Raw genomic sequence first — 27,773 nt, forward strand, 5'->3', positions numbered from 1 at the left:
AAAAGAAAAGAAAAAATAACAGTTTTTTTTTTTTTCCTATGGGCTAATTAAATTTTTCAGAGGGTAATTATATTGGAAAGCGTAAAACACCTTTTCAGCGTATCTTCACACATACATTCATTCTCACACACACACGCATAGAGAGAGAGAGAGAGAGAAGTGGTTTACATGTAGCCTTCCGTTCTCTCTCACACACACCACAACACATACCAGTATATTATTGTCCTTTAATGCTGATGGAAAGTTTCATATATAACATACAAAACCCCCTCCAGCACCAGTGTTGTCAGTATGCAAAGTCAAAGATAACTTTATTAATGGAATCACCATGATCAATATTTTTCACCAAATGTGAGTTGTTATTGACACATTTGAAATGTGCATAAACATTTTATATATACATATATATATATATATGTATGTATATATATATATATATATATATAAAAGAAGTACTGACATGTCCTCCCTTCAAATAAATATGTTTCTCAACATCCCAAAATGTTGGCCTGTCCTCATGGCTATAGCCAACTAAAACATTGTGCTTTTGTGATGAGAACAATCTGGAAATGAGAGGAGCATTGAAATCAAATCATGTGGTCCAAGGTTCCAAGGTTGGAATGTTAATTTACTGCACACGCGCGCAGTGTTGTTGGGTGAAAATGCAGCAGGGGTCCCTTGGTTTCATGTTGTTATTATATAACATCCATTGCATTGTGTGGAAGGAATTAATTTGGCCACTAATGACAGCTAATTATAGCAGAGGCATTGAACATGACAGATGTCAAATAAGTGTGGATGTATAACAGGTGGAGGAATGATCAAACAGATTGGTAACTGCAAATGAGGTTATTTCCATTTTTTAAAGCTCATTTCTTAAACATCATGCATCTGAGAAACCTGTTTTTTTCTATTTCTTTCTATCTAATGTAAGCTTTTGGATGCAGGAACTGCTGTAATAGCAGGAAGAGATTGATGTCCTTGTGTGCAGATGGTTCTGTTCCATGTCTGAATAAAACCTGAGTGTTTTTAAGGCAACTATTAGATGTCCAAATATGGTTTTCTACCATGCAAAAATGTATACACAGTGATAGCGTGCTTGTCCTCAGTAAATAAATGTGTTGGTCCATTCACTTTATGGTCTAGAGGAGTGACTGAAGGAAAAGAAAGACCTCATTGAATTACGTACAAGTTTCTTAAATTGTTCTAAATTGGCTGTCTCTTTCTCCTCTTTCTCTCTCTTTTTTATTCATCACTTCAGGCTGTGGAAACCAATCTGGCGTCCAAGGACAGTCACTGGGTCTATGCCAATGAGGTGAGGCTAAACACAAACACACTTAATGCACCTTGCAACTGAGTGAATTTAGACCTTATTGTCAGTTTACCTCTGTCACTCCGTCTCTTATGCTGCCAAGATACGCGAGACACATGAAAACATAAAGGCTGTCACTCTGTCTGCTTTCATATCCAATCACATTAGCAGCACTTGTTTTGTTTTTTTCTATCTTGGCGGCCAAAAGAGACTGTTCATTTATTAGATATTGTATAATTGTCCTGCCATTGGCTGGTGATGTTAGCGTGACTTCTCCCTCTCAGTGCCGGTGCTCTGTGTGTCTGACATTGACCTAAATGGTCTTCCAAAGTGGCTGTAACAGCACAAAATTCAGGTGCACTTTGTGAATACAGAACAGTGGACCCTGCCTTTAGCCTTAGTGTCTCTGTTCTGCATTTCAATTGATTCAAAGTGATTTGAAGTTGAGGGGGAGTCATATGATTCGTCCAATACTAAAAGCAGCGGATGAAACATGAAACATAATAGATAAAAGGCTGCTCCCAGTTGATTTTACCTTAAATATTAACATTGCTGCATCTAATTGTCCTCTGACACACACACACACACATTTGTGTCTATGTATTTTAATTAAAAATCACCTCCTCACTTGCACATCTTGAATATCTGAAACCTCTCTACTTAAAGCATGACAAAAACTGATCTATAGCCTATAGAGCATTATCTATGTGCACATCAGCTTTTGATACAGAAATTGAAAACACATTGGCCCCAATAAAAAATGAGTCTTTAACCAGCAGATAATAAATAGTTGTCATTTGTGTTTTAGTTAGAAATTCACCGTGCTGCATTTCAATGTGTCTCAGTAGCTTAAATATTGATTTACAAAAGTTAATGAGGCTCAATGTGTTGAAAACCTTCTGCTATCTGGCAGCCTAAATTACCTCATTTCAGACTATAATGAGTTTTCATGAAATAACGACCTTGTGTTTTTTTTTTTTTTTATCATTTTCACTGTATTTCAGTTCACACATAACAAATATTGATTCGCCACAGCAAATGAGACACTGACTTCTTTGAAACTTCTTTTTTTGTCTGGCAGCTCTTGTCCCATTATTTCATTGATCACTGATATGTCCAAAAATTAATTTGTAGTTCCAAACGAGATGATAGGATAGAGTCTGAAATTATTAAGCAAAGCAGTATTCACAGACAAACTCATGCGTGTCTCTCAGTCAATTATCTCAGACCTCAACCAAGACATTATCTTTAATTGCATCAGACTCAGGAAAGTAAGAACTAAAAGCATGTTAATTTCAATACCACCCCCTTAGTGTTTGATGTGGTGCAATGTACCGTGGTGATAGCTCTCATTTTTCCGCCTTTAAAAAGAAAAATGAGTTCCTTCTGTTTCAGTGAAATATTTCCCTGTTCTCTTTCCTCTTTCTTAACTCTTGTCAAGATACTAATTTGCTCTTCTGCCCCACCCCCCTATATCTCTTGCTCTGTGTAAACTCAGTGAAGGGATATTTTAATATGTTTGCGCTCTCAAAGTTTTGGTTGTTCTTTTTCTTCTTTTCATCGTTCATCTTTTGTATTTTTGTTATAAACCTATTATGACAAAGTGGTAATCAGCAGTAATTGTCGTTTCACCCATGATACTCTGAACATTTCACCTGCAGCCAGGCTACTATTGGACAATGCAGCTGTCTAACACACTGACGTCCATAGGTGCTGTACATTTTCATCTATTTTTCTCTACATGGGAACATAATTTACTTAACTGATGTTGTGCTACTGAAGGAGACACAAACTATTGATTAAGACCATTAACTCCTAGGCTAATTTACCCATAGACTTCCACTCAGAGTTTATTTTGCAACATACTGGCTATTCATGTATTTTCACTTCCTATTTGGCTTCAGTAAGACTACGCATTGTACTATATGATTTCAACTCATACAGACCCATTTTGCTCACAGATCTTTCTCTGGGGCTTTTTTTTTTCATAGATTTGAACATTTGAATCCCACCTTGTTCCCAATCTTCTTAAACTATTTCAATTGTTTTTTTTGTTTTTTACAGAGCTTTTCAAATTCTTATAGTTTAACCAACAAAATACACCATGTATACTGAAGGGATACTGGATTAAAGGAAGGCACAAATCTACTTTGTTTCCTTTTAGCATGTACAGCCTGTCTGTTTATTGTTTCCATCACCTGGTCACATCTAAGGGTGCATTCACATAGCTGTTGTTTAGTGTGGTTGAAGCGAATCCTGGATCATTTATGCCCCAGGTGCGGTTCATTTGGGTTGGTGTGAGCAGTCAGTTCATCACTGGCGGGAACTCTCACAGCCATAGCCTCGTGAACCAGAAGAAAAGAACCAGATTGAACTGAAAACAGCGCATCCTCCTCTGGGAGGTCCCAACTCACTCTCTCCTCTGCAGGTAAACTAGCACATTTAGCCATGCATCATCACCCTGGAGCACCACAAAGCCAATGACTTGCCACAGACTCACCAATGTTTCTCAGCTAAATGCAGGGGGCACTGGTCTGCCAAATAACCGTAGCAAGTCATGGGCTTCATGGCGTTACAGGATGATGCAGAGGAAAAGTCGGGACCTCCCAGACTCTGTGGCTGGATGCTGTTCATAGCATGATTCATATGACTCAGTTTCATCTACCTCCACCTGTGGATGAGAACACTGAGGTTGTAACATATTCACTAGACCTGTTCACTATACACCTACAAGTTTTCAGGATGCTCCTCCAGTACTTCTTGGACAACTGCAGGTACTGCATGATATAGAAAGGGCAATTTATTTGCCATTTTTACTCATCTACATGTCTGACCAATAACTGAACTGAATTTCTGTGCACATGACTTTTGTTTACAATGTATAGTTTTTGAGATATGCCTTTGTGAACGGGAACCAAACCAGCTGAAAGATAAAAGAATGTATCCAACTTCCATCAGGGGTGGTTTAACAAACACACTATCAAGTGTGAATGTACTCGATACTACTTTTTTTTTTTTAGAGAGAGAAGATATAAACTGCCATTGCCTTTTATACACTAGACCATTAAGGCACATCCTATGTATGTGGTGACCCATGTGGTGCTAGAGGAAGCACATTTGTATCGGCCCCTCGTTCACACAGATTAGTTGTGAACAGGTGGTGAAGTTTTCATCTGTTCCCCCACACCACTGCTAGCCTCTACCCCCCCACAGAGAATATGTCACATTTCTTTCAGGTCTCACTACACACTGTTATGCTAATGTACCGCCAGCAGCAATGTGTCAGTAAATGAATATAGTTGTCAAGCTCAAAGTGTGATAAGAGCAAACAATGAGATAGATGGAGACAGAAAACAGGAGTATGACATCTCCGGAGCTGGATTGTACACATACACGGGTAATTAAATGTCAACAACAAGGGAAAAAATGAATTCCAACTTGAGTGGGGTCGAAAGCCCATAAAAAGTGGGCCACACCAGGGTCTTGCTGGTGACGCTGGTGAGTGTGAGATCAGTCTGTACAGGCTGGGGAACTTTAGGCTTATGTTTTCATGTTTGACATTCCCAAGAAATGCAGTTTTTATGTTATAAGTTCACAAAGCCAAGCCCAAGCTGCAGTAACTCAAGCGATGTCGCCCAACATTACTGCCAGAGCCACAAAGCATATTTTTAAACTGTCATGTACAGCTGATGAAGTGACCATGTTCTGAACAAAGTGTGAGTTTAACGCAATAAACTTTTCTCTCAAAGCAACTTTTTTTTTGATTGTAGTTTTAGATTGACCCTAATGTATTTTAAAACCAAGTGAGTAGGTTTGGAAAGCTCTGAGTTTGCGGACCTTGAGGGTATGAAACTTATTCACCACACAAACAACCGAAATAAAAGGGTTTGAAATTGGAGTTTAGGAAAAAAATACAGCAGACAGAGGAGTGCTGGGATGACAAGCAGGCATGTGTCTTCTTGAACCACTCACTATATGAGTGTACTGCAGCTGCAAGCACACAGAGGGTTATCTGCATCTGATGCTGTCTGCTGGACTCAGATGGATTGCACATCCCAGGAGGATTTTTTTTTTTTTTTTCCCTACATAGGCAGGATGGTGACACCTCAGAATGTTTGATGGATTAGGTGGCTGTGCCTGCTGTGACAAACAAGAGTCGAGGAGGACAGTCATGATATGACTGATCTCTGGGGTATCTGCCTATCAAGCAACTGAGTTGGTTACTTTATTCTGCTGATGCATTCTGCACCACAGTAGGCCATGGGGCAGGATAGTGGATTAAGGGAGAGGCCACTTACAAGAAAACGGCAGCTCCCATTTAGCTTATACCTCATTCAAAATAATGTATAAAATTGTATTTATTTAAAAGAAAAGGAAAAAAAAAAATCTCGTCTGGTCATGTATGCACAAATGGTAACCACAGGAGACATCCATAGTCATGGTCATAAATCAATGTATAAATTATAAAGGAATTACAGACAGACAGCTCCCTTCACAAACCACCTGATTTACATTTCATAGCAGTTATCCATTTCAGATGAGGGAAGAAATGTCACACAGTGTGTCCCATTAAAGTGATTGTAAAGCAATCTGGAATTAGTTTCTCTCCACTGTTTTGTTCAGGAGTTTTTAAGCGTGTTAAATGGCTCGATGATGCACTGGGGCCATCGTTAGCATAACTCCTCCTTAAACGCTGTAGTTTAAGGAGAAACTAATTGTTTAGCACTGAGCAATTTTTTTATTCATTCAAATGTGGCCAGGTGGTTAGCAACACATTTTCCTGTGTGGTGACAAAGTCAGTCACTTTACATGCAATTTAAATAGATCCACTCCACCTCCAGAAAAGAACATTATGTTCTGTCATAGCAATAATGCTACTTATTATTAAAAGAAGTCTTCACTGATTTGCATGTGGCTTTGTATTGCTGGAATAGCAGTAGTATTGTTTTTATAAGATTGTGCTTCCCTCCCTCAGTTTTCCACTGAGTTGTCAAAAATCTGTTTTTTTTTTGCTTCAAATATTATTTCACATTTCTGTGATCCAGTTTTAATAGTCATTTATCTTTCCAATGTTGAAATATTCCTTTAACATCCATCCAATCAGGGTCAGAACGCATTGAGTAGGACTGTGCACTCACGTAATTAGTAGGAACAGAATTATGTTTTTAATGAGTCTAATTGTAAATATCAGGCTGTCTGCCTGTGTGTGCATGTGTGTGTGTGTAAGAGGAGCTTGAGTAAATCAACTTTCCTTGTGCTGAAAAAAGTTTGAATCATTGAAAAAAGTTTGAATCATTAAAAAAAAGAGAAATCATATGATGGTGGCTGCAAATAAATTAACACATACTTGCTGATTTGAATAAAAAGTATTTAAACCACTGCTGTTCAGAAGATGTCAGCTAAGGTCTCACATCCATCCTGAACAGGGTCTAAATCACTCAACCTTATGTTTGCACTGTTCTCTCAATAAGGAATGTTCCTACGTTACTAAGGAAGTTAAATTGGTTTCCTTAACAATGAGCTTCGTAATTGCATGACCTCCACTTTTACACTGTGCTCTAAAATAAATGACTATATTTGGCCAATCTAATCCTAAATAACAACCGTGTTCTAATGTATCATTATGGCCCAAGTTCCTGTACTTTGCTGGTGATTTTCCGCCTCAGAACAAACCTTGTGCACCACAGTGGTTGGAATAACACAGCTACGATTATTCTGAGGCAGTCCAGGCAGTGAAATGCAATTTGGCATGAAATGATGTTGCATTTCTGGCTGCTCAGACCACATAATGTCTTTCATTATAGTTGCATTTAAAGTGCTTCCTTTTTGACAGAAAAGGGAAAAGAAAAGTTGTTCCTACTGCTATACTACTTGGAGATGTAATGTAAAGAGGTGCCACAAAATTGTGTTAGCCTATACGTTTATTTTACCAATCAGCCTTTACTGCCAGCAGCCTACTTGAGAGCATTGCTAATGAAGCCCAGTAAAGCCCAGATTCATCATCCTTAATATAACTAACTGATCTGAGGCACAAAACTTTGACTGTACTAATGCTGATGCAAATCTGCAACTGCACAGTAATCTGAAGCACCAAGAACTGTTCTCCACAATATTTCCCCTCTATTCTGGCCATTTCAGTGTGTTTTAACTCTTACTGTATATTGTGTTGTTTTTACTATTGTAGTTTTTGTTACGTGTGTTTTATCATTTTATTGCAAGACAAAAGCAAAAGAAGATGAAATTCAAAAGATGAAATTGTAGACTTTGTTATTCAGTATCTTCTATCAACATTTTAGCTTTAATCAAGTATATGTTCCTTTAAATGTCACTTATATATACAACCTAATAATAACCAAGAGCTATTTTCCAATGATCTTGTTGGATTTCTAGAGGCTACTTTGCCCTCGAATCCTCCTTGAGATTTTTGACGATTCAACTTCCTCTCTGGTTCAACACTGAAGATGGAGGTGATGGTGGTGAGAAGTCAAGTCAATTTTATTTATATAGCCCAACATCGCAAACACAATTTGCTGTTGTAAGGGCTTTACAGTCTGCACAGCAATTGACACCCTCTATCCTTAGACCCTCACATTGAGTGAGGGAAACTCAAAAAACCTCAGCTACTCCAGACACCAGTCATACGGTGACAAGATACTCCCTTGTAGCTTGTGTAAACCAGGAATATATAAATATGTGGAAGCTTATTGAGCTCCAAGAGCCAAGAAACTTACATACAGAGTTTATCAAGTTAAAAGCTCCACATTTATTGGGGGAAATACTAAAGAGAAATAGTTTTAATACACATTGCGATCGATATGTGTAAAATTGAACCTGTCTAACCAATCAGCAAATACTTTTGTATGTATCATTTTTATGATGTAATGTTTGTTTTGCAATTGCAAAAGGCCAATATGACACTTTACCACTAGATACCTGAATAAGCAAAGTAGTGCTTAAGGGTTATTCTCTGTAACCTCAATTAATGTTCGACACTTTCTGCTTTGTTCTTCCTCCCTGACTTATGTTACTTCTCAATGTTGTTGCCTCCAGCTTCAAACCCTTAACTTCTAATTAAATTGCCGTCATGATAACGGGTCATTTTTTATTTATTTCTGGTGACAGATTAATAACATTGACTGAGCAGCACAAAGAAGGATAATTTAGCCCATCTGTCTGCTGAACTTGATTTGATGAATGCGTTTTGGTCGCCGGCTGTTATTGAAACATGGCTCACTTTTTCAGAAGTCAGCAACTGAAGTGAAAGTTTGTAATTCTATAATCCAACCAATTCATATCCCTCTGTTATAAATGATATTGAGACGTGTCCACGTTCTGTACACATTTACAATTTTTTAGTGTTTCCAGTACCACTGTAGTCAGAGGTCTTGATCTACCTGGTCTACCTGGTCTTAATTTGCTCTAACGGTATCACTAATGGTGACAAAATGTATTTATGCATGTCTGTTATACAAGTGAAAAACATTTCTCATAATGGTGTCTGAATTGTGACTTTATGGTCTGTACATTCCCTGCATTGGTCTTCAATTTGAAATTAAAAGGCATGTATTTCGTCAATGTCACCGCTGGGTCACGCTACGACACAAATATTACCCACAGTGATGACAAAACACTTGGACTGGGTGGCACAGGAAGTTATTAGCTTGGACGTGAGGGTTCAGCTCTGTGAACCATGAGGCATAATTTGTCTGATTAATGTGTCAAGGGAACTTATGAATATTCAAACTTTCCACCTGACTGACTGTGAAGAGTCAGAAAGTGCCAAGGGATAAAACTAGATGAGCTAGAATCGCCTGGGGAGTGATTTAAATGCTGTACACAATTTAATAGAAATAGTGGCTGTTGTAATTTCATTCAAGTTTGCTCACAATTAATGAATATAAATAAGAAAGTGTGTTCAACACATGCCGGTATAGATCTGGGAGATATGGTCAAATAGATTATCACGGTCAAAAGGTTCAAAGATCATTGTTGGGAATTATTGCAAAAGACGTCTTCAGGTTTTTTTAAGAAAACTATAATTGTGGTTTAGAATTGCTTTATTTGCAGAAAACAAACAAAAAAATACCTAGAAAATAGTGTTAGATTGCAGAAATCTGAGGTAGAAATATTTAGAATTATCACACATCGCTATATCAATGTGTTTCATAATTAAAGCAAATAATACTGAACATATAAGACAAAAGAATAATAATAAATTATTGCCCAGCCCCTTTACACAAGCCAAGAGGCAGAAAAGCACAAGAAAATGACACCACAATTTAGACAAATACCATGAAAAAGTAAGACTGGCAGTAAGCTAAATATGATAAGCATACAAAGTAAGAATTATGACAAGATAATAAGATTTAAAAAGCACATACATGAAGGAAGAAAGGCAGTATAAAAAGGCACAAACCAGAGGAAACAAACTGTGATGGAGGACAGAGACCTGCACTAAGAACAAAGAGGTTGATGCAAAGGGGAAGGATCAGGATTATCTGATCAGGAAAACCATTAAAGAGTACAGATTCAGCCCAGAGCTGCTTGACTTTTAACCTGACTGTAATCTCATGATTTTATTGTCAGATAGCATATGAACCGATCGTTTCCCAAGAGACTCGCTGTCTCTGCCTCAGCATCGCATAGTGTCCTGCCCTGGAGACCAGAAAGCAGCTCTCACTCCCTCATGAATATTGATCTGAACCGTAACATGGCAAATCTCCACAGCATTACCATGTTCAAGAGGGTCAAAGGTCACCTGCGCTATCATTGGAAGGCTCTACATGAAATGCTCATTAAATGGTCGATAACAGGATTTTTTTCTGAACAATAAATTCTAATTTCAGATTTCACACATTATACGGTCCTAAGCAAAAACACCAGGACAGATAAACAACTTTGATCGTCGGGGCTTCACCACATTAAATTTCACATACAAATAATAAAGATGTGCCAACAGTCGAGACACAGCTTTATATGAGTAATTTGACAAAGAAGTGTGTGGCACAAAAAGCTTTAAATTCAATTACAAACTTGGCTACAAAAATGTTTCTTGTTAAATGTAGTATTCATTCTTAAATTATAGACTCATCTCATATCAAACTACCACTGTGACAGCAGTGATGTGTGAATTAAGCTTTCAAGGGTCACTGTTAATGTGCACTGTCTTTCAAACAGCAACAAACAATTAAAAATGAATTAAGAATCAAGTTGAGCCCAAGTTGTTGTTTGTTTTGCAACCCAAGCCTCAACCAGTTGTCCCCAATTTCGCTGAATTATCCTCACTTTACCTCCCTTTGTCTCAAAACTGATTGCTCTGTAGCCCCCTGCGTGCCATCTTATATTTTAATTGCTAAAGAAGTTGACGCTGCCAACACAAACCCCACGGAGGTTTTTGTTTCACAAGTCACTAATTTCCACTCAGAAAACTGGTTTCAAACATTCACGGCTTGTGTCACGATTCCCCAGTGCACAAACGCACCATTGTAATACAGGGAAAGACTCATAAAAGCGCCAATGTGGAATTTCTATCACCCCAGACTGCATTCAGGAAACAGGAACAACAACAGCTGTCATTTGTGCATGTAGGCAAGTAGTCAAGAGAGTCGTTTAGGGAGTTCTTCATGGGTCAAGGGTCAAGGGGTCAAATTAACAGACAACACGTTTATTTAAACATGACAAGCCAAAATTGAGATTGTAAATTAAATCTGATTGTGCAGCCCTACAGAGTGACTAGGTGTCTTTTTTTTTAACAGGTCACAGTTAGCAGTTTAGCTTTCATGGATGCTCATGGGTGTTTTTTGCCATTAATCCACTTTACCAGTGCTATATATATACTGTATATATAGCTGTTGCATCAGTTGTGACCTAAAATGCATTACCTACAGTGTAGAGTGCAGGAATACCACTGACTGAAACACAGCTATATAGAGAAATGCTGAGAGAGTGGTGAGGAGGTGTTTAACCAGGACTGTGTGAACTCGTTTGGCAATGGTTTAAATGCCACAGACATGTGTTTTATTATTTAGACATTAGAAAGTACAGCTTTAATGATGACTTTTCTCATTTTCATCTTCAGGAGGTGAGTGATCCAGACATCATGGAGCTTGTTCACAGCTCTCTAGGCCGGATGACCATCATTCGTCAGATCTTCCCATTGTGGAGGGACACAAACGTTCGCTGCATGAGGAACAATCACCGCATCTCCTCCCTGCTCTGTGACCCACAGGAAGGCTATCTGCAATCGCTGGAGGTAAACCAAAAAAAAAGGCCTTAAACTGTATGCTAATGAAATAATATGTGGTGCTGTTAGATGTGATCAAACGTCCTTTAAAGGAATTAATTTATGTATTTGGACTCATTAGGATCCACCCCTCTTTGCAGTGCTAAAATGTTTGTCAGGTACAAAAACATTACTTTTCAAATAAAAAATAGTTTTTAATCCCATCCATTCGTCCAATTAATATATTAAAAAAAAAAAAAAAATCATCTAATATATAAATATCCAAAGAAAATGTCCAGTCCACTTAAAATTCACTCTAGAAAAAGAAATTATCCATTGGACACGTGAAAGCCTCTGACTGAGCGCTGAGGATGGAGAATATGCAACATGCAAGTAATATGATGGATGAGGTTGCATTGAGCATTAGCCTAACAAGGTTCTTCTTTGTTGTTTTCCAAAGCGTTTCTGCTCGACTTTGAGCTTTAGGAACAGCCAGAAAGCTTCTCAAGCAGCTGCAGCCAACAAGAGAGATACTTCTTATCAGGCAGAGTGATAACTAGAATACTAGAAATAAAAGAAAATGTGTTGTGTTTCTTGTGTACAGTCAAGCACTGAAGGTTATGTCCATGACTCTCATGGATCACACACTTTACATGATATAATATGCATACAGCTATAGGACATCTTCTAAGTGCCACGTGAATATAAATATTAAGTGAATGCATGCAACTGAATATAGATTCAATTCCTAAGGTAGCATAATTATGGTGAACAAGAGTGTGCATGAATCTAATTATGACTGCAGCTCTATGTCGCTGGGGAATAAAGTAAAATATAACAGTAAAAATACGTTAATAAATGTGTGTCTTTATCTAAGTGCAGAATCACTTACTGTATACAACGTATAATGCTAAGGAAAAATATTACATTATGTGTTAAATACATAATGAGAAATGTTTCTATAGCAGGAAAAAAACAGTGTATTCTTCACAGTTTGTGTTTATGATTTGTCTGAACCTAAAATTATGATGATAAATGGCAGCCCATGGCCAAGTGGAAAGGAATTAGGCTTGTATCCGAGGGTTGCCAGCTCAAATGTCAGGATGGCTCAAGGGCTGGGGAGCCCCTGAGCAAAGTACCCAACCCCTGTTTCTCCCTGGGCACAGATAAGTGCTGCCTACTGCTGGTTTTTAAATATGATGAGTTAAATGCAGATTTGAATTCCAGATTAGATACACCGTTTCAGCACCATTACAGCTTTGGTATTTCTGTAACACAATGCCATTGCCTTGTTTGGACGTTCCCAGGCACCTCCCTCTTTCTACCACTTATTATTTTCTTTTCAAAGTTATTACCTTCCATTCAAAATAATAAGTAGCAAATAAGTAAATACAGAAGGTCGTAATCAGAGGGTAGTTTGTTCAGTTCCTGGCTCCCCCAGTCCATATGCAGAAGTTATCTTAGGCGAATTAATGAACTCCAAATTGGCCGTGCAGCCTTTGCCGGCAGTATATGAATGATGTGTAATAGAAAAGTGCAGCATATGGATACATTCTATGAATGAATGAATGGCAAAGCATACATGACTGGAAATGTGCTTTATAAATACAAACCATTTTCCATTTTACTAGACTTATCTCTTTTGCCCAATCCATCTGGAGTGTAACTGCTGTGCCCCCCTTTGAAACGTTCACTTTCGTTTTTATCCATTCTCTGGACAGATGGCAGAACCATGTGGTGCATGCACCCACAGTTCTTAATAATTCACACGAAAGAGGCTTAAATATAGGGTAGTGGCAGTTACTGCCTTCATCTGAATGGTTAATTCATTAGAATCTAACAAAGGGGAGAACACATTGCTTTAGTTCTTGTAACAAACTTTGATTTGACCTGCAGAAATCACCGCAAAATGACCTTTCACACCATTAAGAGGGTTGGACTTAAGTCCAAATGTGTCAGACAGTGAATACCTGGAGTGGCAGCCTGTATTGCTTCCATAGGTCCTCTTCAGTGGGAGGATTTTACTTGAATTGACCCAGAGGTTCGATCAGATCCACTGTCACTCCAACACAGCTGCATTATTTATGACAGAATGCGCTGCAGTTGGAGCACAACAACTGAGCTGATGGCAGCTCTGAAACTCATTAGAAGGACAATGATTGAACTGGAAATAATTAGTTTTCTGCCTTTATTTTCACTCACACATCAAAACTCTATAATCACTCTTTCATGATATTACAGTGGTTTGTTTTTCTACCATTTCAGAGACTTAATAATTGGTTCAAGCCCACGATTGTTATTGTATACGTGTAAACACATGGACAAACAGAGCAGAGTTGCCACTGTGTCAAAACTGTGTTTTCATCTTGCCAACGGAAGGCGGCCATGACAGTGACAGATAAAAAAGGAAAAGAAAAAGGTTGACAGTCATCCTAAAACTTCTGATTCTCACTGCAAGTGAGGAGACAGACTTGTATTTACTTGCAAGATTTCTTTTTCTTTCCATCCAACTTCAAACTAGACAGAAAGACAACTATATTTGTGTCATTACGTCATGCTCATAGCTTCGCTGTGGATCCGAGTGATACAAAAACTTAAAAAAAAAAAAGTTCTCTTGACAACAATTCGGTTTCAGAGTATAGTGTTCCATATGTGTTGCACAGCACAAAACCCAAGATGCAGCAATAAAAATGGCCTGTTTATTTGTTTTTTCTTTTTTGTTTTCCCACTACAGGTGTCCAACCTCTACCTGTACGACAGTGTTTTGATGCTGGCCAATGCCTTCTACAGGAAACTGGAGGACAGGAAATGGCACAGTATGGCCAGCCTTAACTGCATTAGGAAGTCCACTAAGCCATGGAATGGTGGATGGTCTATGCTGGACACAATCCAAAAGGTACCTACGGTTGACCTCTTTCTTTTTCTGTAACCTTCTCCATCGTATTATTGAAACAATGGCTGCATTGAAAGCGGATTTTTCACTTTGCAGCAGCAAAACACTATTTATGTTTCTCTTGGTAGTACTATTATATCATTCAATTAAACATTTACGGAATACTTTGCATAAATCCTGTGGTATGATTAGTGATGAAAACTCCGCCTCAAGTTTAAAAGTTCAAATGTCTCTTGTATGAATTATCAATGCTTGTGAGAGGAAAGTTGGTGAGATCAATGAATGATGTATTGTGCATGCATTTGCATTTACTAATGAATGCTTGGAGGAGGAAAAAGTAAATAAAAACAGGAAGTAAACTGTCTGGTTGGTGTTGCTACAGGGACGCATCAGTGGACTAACAGGACAGATGGACTTCCGCGCTGAAGGCTCAAACTCACATGTTCAGTTTGAGATTCTGGGAACCAGCTACAGTGAGACATTTGGGAAAGATGTGAAAAGGGTAAGAATATTTCACATTTCTGCTCGTCTTTTTTGGCTCTCATGGTGCGAGATACAAGCAAAAACAATAATCTTATGTGTCAAGAGTTTTTTTAGAACCACATAGCTGCTGTACATACAGGCATAATGTATACTTAACAGCATAGTGCCATTTCATGTGTTATTTCACAAAGCAGCTGCGGTGTGTACCCGTTCTATACTGTCTGTATACTGAAGGAGCGCTGTGATAGAGGATGTGATTTTGCAAAGAATTACGTAACTGTGTTTTTTTTCTGTAGGTGGTCGGGAAACAGCAGGTATTGTGAAAGCACTGATGAAAATGGCTTTACTTAGACATTGTCTAAGTGTGACCACTTACTGTGAGAGTAGAGAAATAAATGTGAAAAAATGAACAGTATCTCGTTAGCTCAAGGCCCCCTGCAATTCTCTTCAGTTTAAGTGCCCATTTTAGTCTTCAGGATTGATGACCGTTGGTGTTTTTTTCTTCCCTAATAGTTATTTTTTTCAAACCTGTTGTCAAGTAGATGCAGTACATCTCAAGTTTACCTCATTTACAAACAGGGAAGAGCATGGCCCTATGGTAGGCACTATCAGAATTTAAGTCTGACATAAGGTGTAGGACTGTAAGGTCTGATCCCTGATTACTGGGAGTTTAACAGTTTCTACTGGTGTGTCAGGTATGATGGTGCCCTCTACTGGAGCTCCAGATTTAACCACATCTCACAACTCTACCCTTCCATTCCACCGTATCACCCATCTTGGATTGTAAACTGTCATCTAGCACAGAGTTAAAAAACATATTTTATTAGTTGCCTCTAATTGTACATGACAATATTTTGAGTTTGCATACCAGGGTTTGTTTTAACATGCATACTAGCTGTGGTAATGTGTTGAGAACCGACTGTTTCATGTTGTGCTCATGTTGAGTAAGCGGTGGAACCTGTTTGAGCTCTGAGTGTCGCAGAGCTGAAGTGAGAGATGGAGGTTGTTATTCGTGCTCTCCTCTCTGAGCTGTAATTTGTTTGTTGCTGTGGATGTCCTGATTCAGTCAGGGACTTCTTGCAGAATGAAGAGAAATTGCGTTTCTTGGCAATCTATGTAGAGCAGGACTGACCAGAAGCGGTAATGAAGATTTAATCACCACTTAGCCTAACTGAAATCATGACGCCAATTCATCATAATGTGGCCATTAACATTAGCTAGCAGAAGAGAGATAGACCCTGTGTTTACTCACATATAATATAGACAGGTAACAAATAAAAGAAAGATCCAACCTGTACAGTCTTAAGTGTTACATCATCACATTCTGCGAGAACACATCTTCAGCTTCTTACTATTGAATCTCCCAATAGTATATTGAGGACCAAAGCACAGCACGTTAAATAACCACTTCTGTGATATGGATATTAGTGCATTCTTTGTTTGTTTTTTCCTCTAATTTGCCACAGACCCATTTCCATCCGCCAGCCGAGTCACAAAATGATACAAAACTTTAATAATGGATCTTTACAAGCTTGCCTTGTACCCACTGATTTGGACCTGCAGACACTAACAGCCAGGCAAAAAGAGAACAGAGGCCAGGGAGCACATGAACATGTGGGGGCTTGTATCTCAAAATCATTAGAGGGGGAAAAGGAACAGCAAAGCCGGATAATGGATGCCAAACACATTTGGTGTTGTTGTTCGTTGCGTGGCATGTCTGCCTGTGTGTCTCCTCACGAACTTGACAGAACCATTTACTGGGAGAAAATGTTCAGATTCTTGTCCCTCATCTCTCTGTTTCTCTATAACAAAATACATTAACCATGTTCTCTGTCATGTGTTGTGAAAAAACATGCACCGTAAAGAAATGACAGCGAGTACATGCTTCCCTGATCATTGTTGTGCTTTGTTTTTTCGAATGGTGTCTGACTGTGATTGCACATCCTGCTCTACCCCCTGACCCACATCCTCCCCTTAGAGCCTCCTCATTTTGTTTCTTTCGCCGCTCTCTTTTTTTTTTTCTTTTCCCCTTACGCCATCTTCTTCTGCTCACTTCTCCTCTTCCCCCGAGCCTTCCTCCTCATTTTTCAGCACTGGTTTCCTCCCTCTCCATCATCGTTTATCTGCATTCAGTCCATTTTCTCCCCAGCCTGATGGCTCTTAGATGAGGCGTCTTTCTGTTTAGAAACTGTAATGAAGACTGAAATACTATTTCCTGGATGGCTACTGTGAGTTTTCTCCACCATCCGGTGATGCTACAGAGTGATCAATGTTGCTGTTGTTGTTTTGGTTCCCCAGTTTGCTCTTATTGATGTGTCAGTTCGTATCTAGGCAGATATTGCTAATGACTTCCAGCTTGCGCAAAGATCTTTATTGAGAAAAGTCAATTCATTTAAATGTAATTGTTCCTCCAAGCCAAACATTTGTGAATGCATCATGCAGTAATTATCTCTGAACATGTCCTCCATCACAAGATTGGCAATATTATATATTATTGTGTTGGTTTTTTTTATATAGGATAAATATTCCCCGAGTGCTGCACGTCTGCTTGTGAAGCTCAGAATTCTCAAAATCACAATACATCAAAGTAGATTTTTTCTTTGTAAAACTAAATGTTATATACAGCACACCGTGATACACTAATGACATCCATTAGGGTTTTTTAAAGCATCTGCTTTTAAAGCATCTGTCGGATAATAAGTCATAAGACATGTGACACATGTGACTTTGCCATCATGGTCTTAAAGATACAAGCAATAAAATCAGCCACATAAGTTTATTTTTCCCCTAGATTTTGTGGTGATCCATTCATCTCACATGTACACACAGCAGTACACGTGCTACCAGTGCCAATGTTTCTCCTGAATCGAACCAAATCCATACTTTCAAAAACCAGGCCAAACATTGATCTATGTATCAACAGAGCCAGCTCACATATGGTTTTCTGGCACAAGAAATGATTCAAGTGATGATGGTGATGTTTTTCATTCACATGAGCTCCATGTGTCACATAACATACATATAAGACTGCAGTTGTTGATAGCTCATATTTGTCCCATTCCAAAATGCAATTTCTCCTGACTTGTCAAGCTGAAGTTTTATTAAACAGTCTCTAAAGGACACTCCCTCCCTTGCCAACAATAGATCCTGAGGGAGTTGATGGGCCAGTTGATCCAGTGATTAATTTACCGGGCATTGATGTATAGCTTTTGGCTTCACAGCGGCCACCTGTTGTTTTACCAGTTGGACCAGAAAATAACATTTCTACATCCTGCATTAAATGAACACAGAAAAGGCAGGCATGACCACTCCCATGTTCAAGCTTGTGTCTGTCACAGAGGTGAACAGAACTGAATAGCCAACATTACATTGGTCATGTCTGCCCATTAGATTTTCAATAAACATGTAATTGTGATTATTTTTGACTGGAATTGCAATCGCGATATGATTCACAATATCAGAGGAATGGTCATTTTTACATCATTATTCTCATTTTCATTTCGAAAAACATATTTAAAGTGATTTCTGTGGGATATGTGTGCAGGTCTGTGTGAAACAAAGATGTTCCCTTCAGTCTGCAGCATAAGATGTGCATAGATCAAGACAATAATTCATCTAAAATTATATATTAACACACAATTTGGCTTTCAATTAATTATTCAGCCCCACTGCCCGTCACTGACATAGGACATCAACGCCACCGCATTGGAGCAAACATTACAGGCCTGTAAACACATGCAAGTAGTGTGTCAATGAAAAATTGTAACATTAACAAATGTAATTTTGGCGTCCTGGCCTCTCTTCAGGCCAGACACTAGTTAAAAGTAAAACAAAGCTTAAACTAAGACATCAGACACATGTTTCCTAAGTCTGAAAAGCCGTTTACTGCTCAGTTATAAGCATGTGCACGGTGTATCTGGTTTCCCACTGGAGTTCCCTGTGCTTCTTTGCTCTTATCATGTCTTGCGTATTATTTTTGTGTGCACATGTTTGGAGACAAATTAAACACTTGTACATTCGCACGGATTATTTTTTTTATCGGAACCGGCCTCTATATGATTTTCATATTTAATTAAACCGGCGACTGTAGCAGTGCCAGATACCTTGATTTTGGAACTCCTTTGTTGCCAGTCGACGTCATTAAAACAAGCAAAGGGCTTAAAACTCCTTTTATCACTTCCATATCAGCTGTAACGCAATAAACTGGTGAATGTATGTGACTAAATTACAGCAATAATGTTATTTTGTAACATACAACAATGTATTGAGCTGTAAATATGTTTCCTTTTTCTCAGAAGAGTTAACTCTAATTGTTCAACTGACAGGATCCAGTCATACTTGTTCTGATTGGCAGTATCGCTCCACATCCCTCAAGAAAAAAAGAAACCCAACAACCTCATGACGTTCATTAAATGCACAGCATCACCCTGTGCCACCTGCTCATTGTTTTTCTCAACACATGAGATGGAGTAAGCAAAATTCATTAGTTCATAAGTGGAGGTGATGAGCTGAAAACAGAACTGATATGTTCGCAGGAGTGGAAAGCTTAAATCCCTCTGCGTTTCAAATGCTACTTGTGAGACTGTTCAATGATATTTCATCTGGATCTGCAGAAAAGCAGCAGACATTACAGTCTTTTTGTTTAGCGCCTGCGTACAGTCTTTTTGAATCATGACAATTTAGTCTCAAACAGACAAGAGGATGGAGCATAACTCTGACTCTTGTTTACTGCACCGATCCATATAAAATGACACAGATATTCTTCAAGGTAACACAGAAAAGGCATGGGGAAAGGAAAAAAAAACCCGAGCGTAGTCATTTAGCACTTTCATTTCACAGTATTTTTCTATTAAATTGAGTGATGTCACTTCGATAGAAGAATGAAGCCACCTCATCCAATATCATTCTCTTGTGTTTCTTTTCCTTTTCGCAAATTTCTTTTGCCCCTCAACTCAATTTTTCAAGACTTTATTCTGTTACTGTGTCTAATATAGTGCTACGGAACGCCATTCCTGCCGCTTGTATCTGTAGAGCACTTGACTAGTGCAGGGCTGGCCAGCTCTCTTCTCTAGTATTTCAGGACAGATGTCTCTTTTTTGACAAATTTAAAGGGCAAGCTCATTTATAATACCATCTGTCACCAATCTAGCCTACAACATACAGGACAGTATGTACTACTCAGTATGTGGCACTCTACGCAGACACAGTAAAATATATAGCCGATATAGTTAAATATACATTTGGTAAGAATAATAGTGGTCTTCTGGGAAATTCCAATAGCACCTGGTACACTTCAAACACTTTTGCTGCATCTCCTTTCTCCTCTATCCTTTTCCATTCTTGCTCTAATGTCACTGTCAAATAAAGCAAAAATACAAAGATAGTACATTTTTCTGACACATGCAGAGACACCATGACTTAAGCAGTAAACGGGGTAGAAAGTTATGATGCAGCATACAATATACTGAGCACACGCACATGTCAATAGAGTTATGTGGCAGACAAAGCAGTGTGGGTCAATAAGAGACTTGGCAGCATGATGGGCTCGTCGATATGGAAGCAAGTGATGGACTGAGCTGGCAGAAGGGGGAAAAAGGCAGAATAGCTGCAACTGCACTCAAACTATAGTTCTGCATCTATAATGACGCAGTTTAACTGGTTGCATGAAAGAGAACCCGGTCCTTCCTGTGATTTGCAGGAGATACTGTAATTGAGCAGTTGTGCTGCAATGAATCCCGGGCTATTTCCTTTCCATCCCATTGTCATTTTCAAACAGTAATTGGCATTTATTCTGCCCCATTACAGATCATTATTTTGGGGTATTAAGCGTCATAACCATCACTGTAATTGCAGCCTTGCTGTTTGTGTGACTTTTGAAACTGGATGTTCTACAATCCTTAGTGGAGATTAGAAGCAAGTTAATGTGTGATGTCACTTGAAGTGCACTTTATGGGCACTCTTGGTGACAGATTGCTCTGTGTATTTACAGATGTATCTAATCCTAAAATCCTAAATAAGCTAAGATTTGGCATTTGTGTGTCCTCTAAAGACACAGTTGATGTTAGCACACAAGACCCAGGTTTGCGACCCGGTCGGAACAAGGGCCATTCTGCATGGAGTTTGCATGTTGTCCTCATGTCTCCGGGTTCTCCGGTGTCCTCGCACAGTCCAAAGACATGCAGATTTGGGGATTAGACAAATTGGACACTTTAAATTGACCGTGAGAGTGCAGGTTGTTTGTCTCTATATGTGACCCTGTGATGGACTGGTAAACTGTCTAGGGTGTCAGCTGAGACTGGCACCAGTGTCCCCCATGACCCTCATGTGGAGGATAAAGTGGTAGAAGATGAGTGAGTGAGTGAGTGAGTGAGTGTCCTCTAAAGGGCAGTGTAGCTATTCTCTTTGGTAGTCACATATTTGGTTTTCATTATTATTTTTGTAAGATATTAGTTTGTTAGATGATATTAAATCTGTTTACAATATAACATTTAAATGCTTATTCATTGACAAGTTACACCTTTAAAGGTAATCAAAGACCAGACAAGTGTGTCCAGTCAAGTGTTCATTCATATGCAGGTGGTGTGGCTTTTATTTGTGACCTTGTCCCAGTGGTGTGTTGATGTGCAAAGCTCTGTGAAGTAGAAGTGTTCCTCTTTAGTGTTCTTCAGTTTACAGAGCAGAGATTGCTCTGTTGTTGTTGTTGTTTTTTTTTCACTGAGGACGAAGTTGCTCATGGAGAAAATAGCCGTGAAGCAGGGAACTGACGTTGTGCCTCCCCACACACACTCAAACACACAAACAGGCCCAGCTGCACATATTGATATGAAGATAAAGTAGGCAAGCTTGGTTGTGCAGCACTACTCTACCTAACTATACTCATTACCCACATACTGTAGACTCAAGGTTTACTGCCAACAACAAACTCATTTTCTATTTTTTTTTATTTTTTCTGAGCTGTATACAGTGCAGAAACCCCTTTGCTTCTCAGCACACAAAGGTAAGTAAACACATACTGTGTAACTCCATATTATATTTACAATCAGTGGCTCCAGGAACAACTAATTACCATATCACTGACATGCACACTGTGCTTAGATAAAGACCCTTAGGAGTTCTTTTTCATGAGTAACATCCTGCACAAGGAGAACATGCTTATACACACCCACACAAGCTGGCAGGTTCTAAACACGATTCACTATCAGTCTGCATTGAAGCTATGCATAGCAACGCTGTGGAACTCTTAACTCGTTTTATTATTTGGAGGCCTACTCACCAGTGGGTTTGTGAGGAACAAAAGACTTTGCACTTATTTATTTATTACTTTTTCTCCCTCTTTCATCGCCGCACAAGCCTCTGTTTCATTCACAGTTGAAGGCCTTTGTTGCTGCACAGCATATCAGCAGTATTTGTTCACTCCTGATTGTACAGGTGTTTGTAATTTCAAGTTTTCTCGTGATCTTTTGTTCATTTTGTGTTTCTCATCAATCTCGACTGCAGCCACACAAAACATTACAAAAACACTGAAATTTAACGAGGAGAGAGCGAGAGATAAGCTGCTTGTGTCCAATCAAGTAAAAGTACCTCAGAAATCAATATTTCATGAGCGAGTTCAGAGTTCAAAGTTGCAACATTTGGCTTGTAATGAATCTTGAAGCATAAAAAACATCTCCCTTCCTGGTGAAGTGTTTGATCTCTGGCACAAAGTTCCACCTCATAATGAACTGTTCATCCAAAATCATCTTCTTGAGACTCAAGAGTCATTCAGTGATCTTGGTGAAGATGAGTCATGGGAGCTGCTAATTCAACAGGAAGTTTTCCTCTTGCACCATTTTGAACTAGTGCTGTGACAGCGTGGCAGTAGTAACATACAGCATGCATACTTCATAGAAGCAATGTGTTTACCAGTAGTTTTGGAGCATTTGATAAATGAATGATGTTGTATCTAGTCAAGTGGATCTAATAGAAATGTCAGACTGCATGTAACAAAATGAATGCCTGTTAATCGGAGGGACCCAATGATCCAAAGTGAAAAGCAAGAACAAGTGAGTCATTTAACAAGAGTTTAAGTAGAAAAAAAAAACTGCTTACCTTTTAAAGGCTGCCTGCTTTATAATGTGCATCACTTTTCTGTGGAGTACACTGTGTTTCTATGGGAAACAGTGTCAGGATGAGAACAGAAAGGCCCATTGTTTGACCTTGGGCCACAACCCTTGTCCTGTCAGCTCAAATATCAAATACCACTCAAAATGATGCGTCAGATACTTGAAAGTCCTTGTCCAGCGAGCAGCCCTGATTAAGAATTTAACAAACATCAGCTATGCAACTTAGGACATGGCTCAGAATGTTGACAGTGCGGAAGAGAAAGTTTTAAAAATGAGGGAGACTTTGGAATGAAACAAACTTTAGCCAATGTGTATAGTATATAGATAAACTGGGGTATATTATTATGGCAATATTTCAAACTATAATTCAATAATTCCAGAACAACCTTCCAGTATATTTAAAATTTAATGATCCAAGATATAACTAGACTTATGCATCTACTCTAGCCTCCATTTTCAGCCTTGGAGAAATATCGCCTGTGACAGGAGAATTTAACCAATCACAGTTCAGAGAGAGAGGGTGATTCTTTCGACTGGTCTACTAAGCATCTCCCCGCAGCTCTGTTCTATAGCATTGGTAGCAAACCTATATTGCAAAGCGAGTGGAAGAAAGAAAAAAAAAACTGTTTGATATAGAAATGTCTGTGAGAGTGTGCGATGAGAAGATTGCCTCAGGTCATCTTTCCTGTATGAGGTGTGTGCCTTTGTGAATGTTCATCTGGTATAAGGAGCTCAGGACAGAGAGCCGTGATCCCAGAATATTACCATTTACGACCTTGGAATGAAGCTAAATCCATACCACTATGTTCTCATTCAAAAACAGTGTTTTCACAATATCCGCATCCAGATGAGCAAATAAGCTCTGTTTCAGAACTAATCTGCGCCCATACTAAAACATTTATCACATGGCCAGTCATGTTAGGGCATTAACAGAAAAGCTGACGCGTCGACGTCAGTGGCACAAGTCGACCTGTCGTGTGAGGAGTCGACAAGTGGCGTGTTTGTTTTCCCTCGCTCTGTGTGTGCGCTTGTGTACACAATGCAATCTCTCTGTGTGATCCCTCTGATTTAATTGAGAGTTTAGTACCCAGTGGGGGTGTGTACCCAGGGGTGGAGGCAACGCCGTCGAGTCCATCGGCCCTGGGAATAGGTACGATGGGGACACTGAGCCTTGATAGGGGGTTTTGGATGTTTCCTTCCTGTACACATGTAGCCCAGACTAGATCTTAATCACTTTCTGTTGTGCACTTAAAATGACCTGAAAATTCAAGGTATTAGCCTATGTTTGTCTTTGAGAAGTCATGGTTCTCTTTGCTATATTGGCTGTTAATGTCACAGAGAACTTTAATAAAAGTTGCTCATTGTCGTACAGCTGTGTTCCTCCACTGTGTCAACGTGATGACGTCATCAAACGCCTCGACCTCGACTTTATTGACAGATAAGTCGATCCGAAAAAATGAGGAGTCATTAATGCCTTATTTCAGGCACACTGGGCAGGCAGGCTTGTGTATACAGAAGGTTGACTCTCTCCTCTGAAGTTATGTACTTAGTTTCAGAGAGTACTGACCAAAAAAGTTTTTTTTGTTTTAAAAACCGAAAGTGTTTAAATGGAGCTTTTCGCAGGTACTGTATCTGTGTCATTGTTTCCGCAGTTCTCCATTTTTCTCCATCTATGCTGAAATGCAGCCCTGTAGTTTTCAAACTAAAACAGAGCCTGCAGCATTTTTATATTTCTCCCTGTTAAGGGATCTAAAACTCCAGGGTGGTTTGGACGGCAGGCGTACCTGGAGCAGAATTTATGCTTATTTTTAATCTAAAACCAAGGAGTATGGTTGTTGCATAAGTATACCTCAACAATCAACTTAAGTGTTTGTTTGTTTTTAGTAAAGCTAGAGCTTTAATGTGTTTTTTTTTTGTACAAATGCAATTTTATCATCCCCACCTGTAGAGTAAATTACATTGTTAGTTGTTTACAAACTGTGAACACTGCAAATGGCTGATTGTTGTTGTAAATCAAGTCCAATGTTGACTCACTAATAACTGACTCACAAAATAGTAAATTGGATGATTACTTCACTTGTGGCCTCTTCTTTAATAACGTTGATGACAGACATTTAACAGAGATGCTTGGGACCTTTGGGTCTTTAAGACTTTCACAGTTTTCTCCCTCTCTTTCTCACCTATCTTGTTTTTTGTTCTTTCCCCCGATAATAGCTGGCGTCTTGGGACTCTACCCGTGGTTTGAATGGTAGCCTAAAGGAAAATCGGATAGAGAGCGGTATGCAGGGAGTGACGCTCAAGATTGTTACACTGCTGGTAAGTAGTGGGAGTACACTGAATCTATTAGAACTTGACCTGTGTAGGCAAATATCTGTAAGAAAACTAACACCACAGGAAGCGAGCAAGCACATCAACATATTCATGAGGTTGCTCATTACTCCTACAGATGAAACATTAGTTTTTCACTGAACTACATCTAAACACAAACAAATGTAAATCCTTTTCACATATAAAAATAATACACTAATACCTTTATTTTTCATCAATGCTAATTTGCAGTGTTAAGCTCTATGTAAGAAGACTCCTAAAAGTTAACTTCAGATTATTCCCTGATTAAAGGTGGACAACAGTGGAAAAAGAAGCGGGGAATGTTTTATTAAATGTATTTCTGATTTTAAAAACATGGGAATACACAAACATTTATTGTGCTATGTTCATTATTTAATATTTTATATGTATAAACACAAGCCGCCTTCAAAGTTTAGTGTTGGACTGGGTTCAGTGAGGTGTTATCAAAGACAAACGTGAACCTGACAGGAACAACACATACTCTTTTAGAAGTGGACCTCTTATAGTCAGCTTGACAGCGTTTGTTTATAACACCTGACATTTTCTCTCTTGGAAAAGGGAATATAAGGTCCTCTTCTCAGTCTTGGTCTGTGAATCTAAAGCATAGGCGAGCTGAGAAAAATCAATCACACACTGCAGCATCTTTTCTTAAACTAACTTCACCAACTCCCAATTCCCTCTTCCTCTCCATCTCACTTGACTCCTTTCACTTTCTGTTTTTCCCTCTTCTTCACACATGATTTACCTGCACCATATCTATTCACATAATCGTTCTCAGCTCTCTCCTGGCAGTGTCACTTAATCAAGTTATTTGCCCCTGCCCGCTTTAACACTTAACCTTTTTTCTCCATCCCTTTCTCCCTGACTTCAAGTCTTTTTAACTCCTCCTCCGTCCATTTAATTCTGCCCTGACAGTTGACAAACCATGTTTGGGGCAATCAATTCACAACGCCGTTTTCCACATTAATGGACCATAGCAGTTGTCATTGCACCATGTGTTACAGGCCAACAGTATCTCAGGAAAACTATTTTAAAAAGTTGAAGTTTAACTTAGATCACCTTCAGCGTGCTTCATAAAAGTGTCACCCAGAAGTTCTTAAGATGACTGAATGTGTCCAGACCTCAGTTACCAGTCTGGCCCAGATGACATTATGGAGCATCTTGATAAATGACATGTCTGAGATTAAAAGTAAAGATACTACTCGACTACTTTTTCCCCCCAAGTCAGATGCTAAATCTTGGTCCATGCACTTTCACATATCTCAGCATTATTATTATGTCTATATTATTTTGGTGAATACCTCCCTTGCCCTTAAATTACCATTTAAGGGCATATTGTAATTGTACCATATGTGTTCAAACAGGAGGAACCTTTTGTGATGGTGGCAGAAAACATTCTGGGTCAACCCAAAAGATACAAGGGTTTCTCAATAGATGTTCTGGATGCCCTTGCTAAACTCCTGGGCTTCAAGTATGACGTCTACCAAGTTGGAGATGGGAAGTACGGCTCAGCACTCCCTAATGGATCCTGGAATGGGATGATTGGGGATCTCATCGGCAAGGTTAGTGTGTTTTCGTTGTTGTGTGTGTGTCCAGATTTTAGTCCAAATCAGCCACAGTGTTTTGCAATGAAATGGCTGCCAAATCTTGGAGGTCAGTAAAGTAGAAAGAAAAAAATTTAAATAAAATGCATTTCCTCCGTTAATTTACTGAGGTGGGTCTGAAGGAGTTCAATAGTTTGACAAAGGTATAGACTGAGCCTTTGATATACAGTATTTAGATATTGCTATTGCTCCCCTTGTGTGTGTTCACTACTGGTGTGTAATAAGGATGGGTTAAATGCAGAGGTCAAACTCACTATCACTAATTGGTGTGTGTGCAAAAATGTCTCATTCTAATTAATGTAATGTTTTAATGTGATATTTTAGGAAATGTTTAAATGGGAATGTCTTACATTTTGGCACACAGTGGTGGTCAGTGAGCCAAGGTCATGTTCACAGTGACCTCAGAAAACATTTTTGTATTTGCCTCTTTCTCAAGAATGTCTTGAGGAAATGTATAAACATTGGTAAAAAAAAAAAAAAAAGAAGAAGAAGAAGCTAGAAACCAAATTAAAACATGTCATGCTTAAACATCTAAGGCCGAGGTCAAACTTTCATCACAAAACTACCATTTCTTGTCATAAATTATTAAACATATTCCAGACAAATGGGTGAAGTGAAGAAGTGATGAAATGTAATATTTTCAAATGGTCAAAGGTCAGTTTCACAGTGTCAGAATAATCTCCATAAAAACAAGAAAAAAGAAAAACGTTCCGGTTATTACAATTCAGGAGTGTGAAATTATTTGCTGTCATTTTTACTGCATGGCAGTTAGTAAGTTAAGTAAGCTCTAGTAAAGTACTTGACTTGC

General features: G+C 38.8%; 1 protein-coding gene across 3 annotated transcripts in view; it reads left to right on the forward strand.

Moving 5' to 3' along the window:
* LOC122782180 (glutamate receptor ionotropic, delta-1-like) overlaps positions 1–27,773 on the forward strand; it is a 200,437-nt gene that overhangs the window by 157,556 nt on the left and 15,108 nt on the right. For all 3 annotated transcript variants that reach the window (XM_044046425.1, XM_044046424.1, XM_044046426.1), the window contains 6 exons: positions 1,262–1,315; positions 11,391–11,564; positions 14,269–14,430; positions 14,810–14,929; positions 25,227–25,328; positions 26,726–26,923. In XM_044046425.1, coding sequence (XP_043902360.1) covers positions 1,262–1,315; positions 11,391–11,564; positions 14,269–14,430; positions 14,810–14,929; positions 25,227–25,328; positions 26,726–26,923 — 810 coding nt within the window. The remainder of the gene's footprint in view (positions 1–1,261; positions 1,316–11,390; positions 11,565–14,268; positions 14,431–14,809; positions 14,930–25,226; positions 25,329–26,725; positions 26,924–27,773) is intronic.

This window comes from Solea senegalensis, linkage group LG15, assembly GCF_019176455.1.
Source record: "Solea senegalensis isolate Sse05_10M linkage group LG15, IFAPA_SoseM_1, whole genome shotgun sequence".
Classification (NCBI taxonomy): domain Eukaryota; kingdom Metazoa; phylum Chordata; class Actinopteri; order Pleuronectiformes; family Soleidae; genus Solea; species Solea senegalensis.